The 5,483-nt window shown below is 32.6% G+C and overlaps 1 protein-coding gene across 2 annotated transcripts; it reads right to left on the bottom strand.

Moving 5' to 3' along the window:
• Positions 1-1,259: 1,259 nt before the first annotated feature.
• On the bottom strand, positions 1,260-5,069 carry LOC113874882 (serine/threonine-protein kinase prpf4B). 2 transcript variants are annotated; one of them, XR_003506101.1, is made up of 9 exons: positions 4,812-5,069; positions 4,554-4,652; positions 3,988-4,442; positions 3,832-3,898; positions 3,640-3,693; positions 3,267-3,360; positions 3,083-3,148; positions 2,901-2,969; positions 1,260-2,201 (listed from the first exon to the last, which is right to left on the bottom strand). XR_003506101.1 is itself a non-coding variant. In XM_027513117.1 (9 exons), exons 1-9 carry the CDS (start codon positions 4,920-4,922, stop codon positions 2,115-2,117), a joined length of 1,077 nt encoding a protein of 358 aa, XP_027368918.1. In that variant the 5' UTR covers positions 4,923-5,069; the 3' UTR covers positions 1,260-2,114. The 2 variants fall into 2 exon arrangements, 1 of the variants encoding a protein (XP_027368918.1); XM_027513117.1 differs by having other exon boundaries at positions 3,267-3,335.
• Positions 5,070-5,483: the final 414 nt, after the last annotated feature.

The raw sequence follows: 5,483 nt of genomic DNA, 5'->3' as shown, positions 1-5,483 counted from the left end.
TCGGTATAATAGTGATAAGGAAGCAATGCAATTTTAATTTTTAACACACACCCATTTTGGATGTTAAAATAGAATTGTTCAGTGCTCTGCTATGGAGGGAAGAACTCGATTCTCACTCTTGAAATTTTCTCAGTTACATATTTGCCCTTATATTTCATATACAATAACAATGTCGAAGAGTATTCTCTCCAAAAGTGTTACGGATGATTTAAATGCCGAGGGAAAAGCCTCTAATACTAAAGCGGAAATAAATAGTGGCTGCCGAGACCAGCAATTTTTGCCCTCTCATTCTCTCCTCTTCAATCTTTTGAATTAAATAAGTGATTTCTATTAAGAACAATGTTACTTGTACCATTAGTAATGCATATTTAAAAGCGCCCTCTTTTTATATTTAGATGTATTTTTAAAATATGTATGTATAATAAGATAAATAAAAAGAAATATTATCAATTCCTAATGCTCAATTTAAGTACTTATCAATAATTATATTTTATTAAAAAGTTATTACACTTTTATATCTTGAATATAATAAATATATTTTTTAATAAAACTTACTGCCTTTAAATACTTAAACTTAATCCTAAGGTTAAAATTAACCAAATCTAAAATAAAAATAAGAATTATGTTAACCTTAGTTTTTAAGATTAAGTTTAAGCATAAAAGTAATAAACTTTTATTAATTTTTATTAAAATATAAAAGTATGATAAATATTGTTTATTTTTAATAAAATTTTATTATTATTAATTATTTAAACTCAACTCTAAAGATTGAGATTAACATCTTCCTAAAAAATATACGATATTACACATAATCAATTTTTAATGTTTCAATTGTGAAACTGTTTCAGTAAATATCTACTCGCCCTCGAACCAAGCAAAATTAACGATGCAGTCCCAGTTCGTTGGTCATTAATATTTAACTGGGATTTTCGGACTCCATTGGAGTTAACGACACATTGACAGTTTAATGTCCAGCAATTCTAATGTCACTAATCATTTTTTGGTAACATACAATTTGTAAACTGAGCCCATACCCACTATGAGTGAATTAGAATATCTAAATTAATTAAGTATTTGTTCAATAAACTCTTCCTGAATAATAACATATTATAAATTTAATTATTAAATTTATTAAAATAATTAAACTGTACTAAAATCTTGATAATAAACTACTTATAAACTCTTACGGTTAGCACTATATCTATTTTGTGCAGTGAAATATAGAGTTTCAAATTTTAACCAAAACGTAGAATGTGCCACTAAACCAGTAAACTAGGAAGGCCCAATTTATAATTCGCCCCAAATCAAGCAAATATTTTACAATCGTCGACCCAAAACAAAAGAGTTATACTGATTCAAAATTCAGATTACGTCTTAGAATAACGTTCCAGGTTTGTGACGGTAATTTACATGTTTCAAGTTCAACCTTGAGTATTACCGTTGTATCATAAACACACACAAGTAGATCGAAAGAGTTAGAAAAAAGAAAAAAAGCAAATATCTTTCTAGATTGGACAGTATTCTGCAAACAAAGTTTTGAATGAAGGGCATATTAACTCGATCTCTATTTTTCGTAGTGTCCGAAATCGCTGATGTGTAGTCCATGCCAAGTAGCTAACGGACTCGGAACCAATGCACCATTCGGAAGGAGGGGGGCTTTGGCAAAAGGAAGAAAGCGGGATAGTCAATATATGATCAGTACTGCGCAAGAGAGTGAACTAGATGGCCCCAAATCCCGACCACAGAAGAGCACAGATGGCAAGTGAGCTATATGCTAATCTGTACGTCCTTTAGGCCGAGATCCAAGCTGGTGGATAAGAAACATCAGGTTATGCAATAAAGTCGAGTGAAGGAGCTTAAAAAGTACCACGAGCAGCTTGGTTTTCTAGTGAAATTTTTTTATAAGTTACAATGACCAGGTTTACCATCAAGTTAACAATATAAACAAAACTCTATTGATGTTATTCAGTAGAGACTAGAGAGGAGTTGAAAGGAAAAATAAAAGAAGATCCTTAGGCCAGCCCTTTTTCCTTCTTCATATAAGATAAGCTACTGTATGCTAAACCCATTTTTAAGCATCAATGACACAATCTGAACCTCCCAAAGATAAATTACTATCTACCATCAACACTTCCATTTGCAAGTTGTCCATCCTTTAATCTATCACCATCAATCTCTGACATTGCTGCATCAATTAGAGCCTGGAGACACCAAAGAAAAATAAACTTAGCGCATGCTGCCAGCACTACTTCATCATATCCATTTGGGACACATCGAGATGGAAAAAAAAAGCATGAAAGCAACGGGAATTTTAGGAGCAACTTAACTCACTAAATTTAGACACTCTCCAAACCAGACTATATTCACACCTGCATTTTAATTACCCCATTTTTTAGCTACTGCAATTTATGGGACAAAATAGCTTTCTATAGATCCCACTATGAAGCTTAACTAATAATGACTATAGTTTAAGTTTATGTTTCTTGTTTTTTCTTGCCTTTCGCAGCATGACATATCCTCTACATTTGTACTTCTCTAACTTCCTTTAATAAAATTTCCCTTTTAAAAATAAAAGCACTTTGTTAGCTTTGTGGAGGTAAATATCCAGTGCAACAACTTAAAAATAGTAAAAAAAACACCTAAAAGAGAAATACTGAATTTAATTTTAAAGATACCTCCCCCCACCATGTAATTCTATGTTGAGAGACAGAAATGAAGGAGGCACAACAATGTCAACATAAAATTTTTAATGGGAGCATTAGTCACACAAGTCTACATAAAATTCATTTATCAGCATGCACAAGTTGTAAAAACGGAATCCAAAATCCCAATGTATAATGTAATTATTTTTAAAAAAAGAAACTGAAGAAAAATCAGAATTATAGTGTTAAGACACAAACCTGAAGCTCTTTTTCACTAGTCTTAAGTCTTTCTGTGTAATCTTTCACTTGCAGAAAACATTTATGTAGCTGAAGATAAATCACCCAAACCCAATGTTAGCAATAGCATTCATGAATTTGATATTAGTATAGAGACAACAAGTACCTAATGTATGATTGAGTCTATGACAACTATTTAGTACCTTGGTCAACTGCATCTGACGATATGAAGTGTGTTTTTTCGCATTGATCAGCGCATCTTCCAGTTTCTGCAATAAATATCTTCTAGGTCAGAATAAAATATAAATTGTGTTCAAAGTGAGAACAAGCGAAGAACTATGGTAAACAAGTTGAAAATGTGATGCATGGAAACAAGAGAGAAGGTACCTTAGATTGCTTTTGTAACTCCATGACCTGAAGCCTTTTCTCTTCCAATCCCTCTTCCATCTGAGAAACCTGACATGCCAAGAAATTCCACTCTCTAGCATCATCAACACAAAGCAGAGGTAAAAATATCATATAAAGAGGTAGAGGACTTGTTAGTTGGAACGGAAACTTTTAAAGTGATATTCTAACTCAGCATTTAGTAAACATCGGAATTCTTGCAAGCCTTTGTATGTAAACCTATGCACCTCCAGAAAATGCAGTTCTTCAGAACAGAACATTTGTCACACTATCATGAACTAGCATACAGATGCAGATTTTATCATTTTTAACAACTTTCAGTATTCATTCATGTTAGCTCAAAAGAGATACAAACCTCCCCTTTTAGTTGATCAATCTGTTGATTTGACCTCTCTAATTCATCTTCTACCTGAAGTACACAGAAACAATTAAAAACAAAATAAAAAATGTAACACAATCAGCTTCAATTTATTATATGCCATTTTGCTATCTGAACAAGAAATTCGGTAATGCTCACATTTCACAAATTCACACATGTTCACATTACCTGATCATTGTCAGTACCATTTGAATCCGATGCAAGATCCATGCTATGCTGATTAGTGACATTCAAACTGCAGGTAGAACAGTAATAAGTCCTGAACCAAAGAGGAAAAGATGAAAATTAACTAATGTCAAAGAAAACGGATGGAGGAAATCATACTCATTGTTTCTCCTTGGCTGTTCTTCTGTATCCTCATCAAAACTTCTATCAGGATCACTGACCCTATCCATCTTCCCGTCTGTGTCCAAATCTAAGTCGTGGTCTCTATCCACATCTCCATCATGATCCCTGCTGTTTTCTTGTTCAGTTTCAGCCCGATCATCCTCTCGACCCCAATCACTATCTAACATAGGTTCTCTTGTTTGATCATAATCATGCATATGTTCAAATCTTCTATCCCTGTCCTGGTCACGAGACCTATCACGGTCTCGAGTCCAATCACTGCTCCGATTTCTATATCCATCCTTATCGTTATTATCATGATCATAATCTCTGTCTCGATCTCTACCACGATCCCAATCACCATTATGATAATAATAACGTTCTCTGCCAAAATTTGACCTGCCCCCACGACTCCTCACCCCATTAACTTTAACTACACGCCCATCAATGGTCTGATTCAGAACAACGATGATAATTGATAAATGATAACCAAATATTAAACACCCGTCTTTAATAACACCACAACAAAATAACAAACATGTACAAGAAGATAAATTACATACTCTGCCATTCATGTCGTTGATGGCATCAATTGCTGACCTAGGATTAGTGAAAGTAACAAAACAATAGCACTTGCCCCTAGTGCGTTGGTCATTGATAATCTGCGAAAACAAAAAAACCACTTGGCGGTTAAAATGGAATCCCAATGATGGAAATAAAAAAATAGTGAAATGAAATAAAAGAAAAAAAAAAGGTGGCGAAACCCTAAGTTGGTTAAAACCCTAAAAATGATAAAATTAGAAAAGGGAAAAGAGAGAGACCTTGACATCAAGAATGGCGCCATACAAATTGAAGACAGTGCGAATGGTATTTTCGGTGGCGTCGTAGGGAAGACCCCCAACATATATGGAACTATCGTCGTCCATCGTCATTTTCCCTTTTCTGTTATCGCTCTTAGCTTTCTCTGCTTCAACTCTTTGCGTCAAGACTCAATCGTGAAACCTCACTTCTTTCCTCTCCACTCCCCTAATCCTTACTCTGTCAACCCCAACTTTCTACTTCACTAAATTTCTATTTCAAATAATCGGCTCTCTTTAATTAATTAAGAAAACAATTAACATTAGCCTTTCAAATTAATTTTAAATAATTTAAAACAATATTTATTTATTTAAATATATTTATTAAGTTAAAAGGATAATAAATATTTTTTAATAAAAAATTCTCTCTCTTTATGTAATAGATTTTAAAAACACTGTTATTAACCAAACTAAAAAATTAATAATGCCTTCAAATATCATTAAAAAAAAATACTTTATACTGGTAAATAAACTTTGAACACGTGTTTTTCAATCAAACGTGTTATGAAGTGCGGTCAAAAATTAATATAAGAAATTATATACGATAAAGAGATGAAATGATTTAGATTATACACAAAAGTTATGTTTTTTTATTACATAGTTTAATAACATTTCATTATATATTTTTATTTTAAA

This window comes from Abrus precatorius, unplaced genomic scaffold, assembly GCF_003935025.1.
Source record: "Abrus precatorius isolate BTA unplaced genomic scaffold, Abrus_2018 Scaffold8, whole genome shotgun sequence".
Taxonomy (NCBI): Eukaryota; Viridiplantae; Streptophyta; class Magnoliopsida; order Fabales; family Fabaceae; genus Abrus; species Abrus precatorius.
This window is presented reverse-complemented; position numbering and strand designations above follow the sequence as displayed.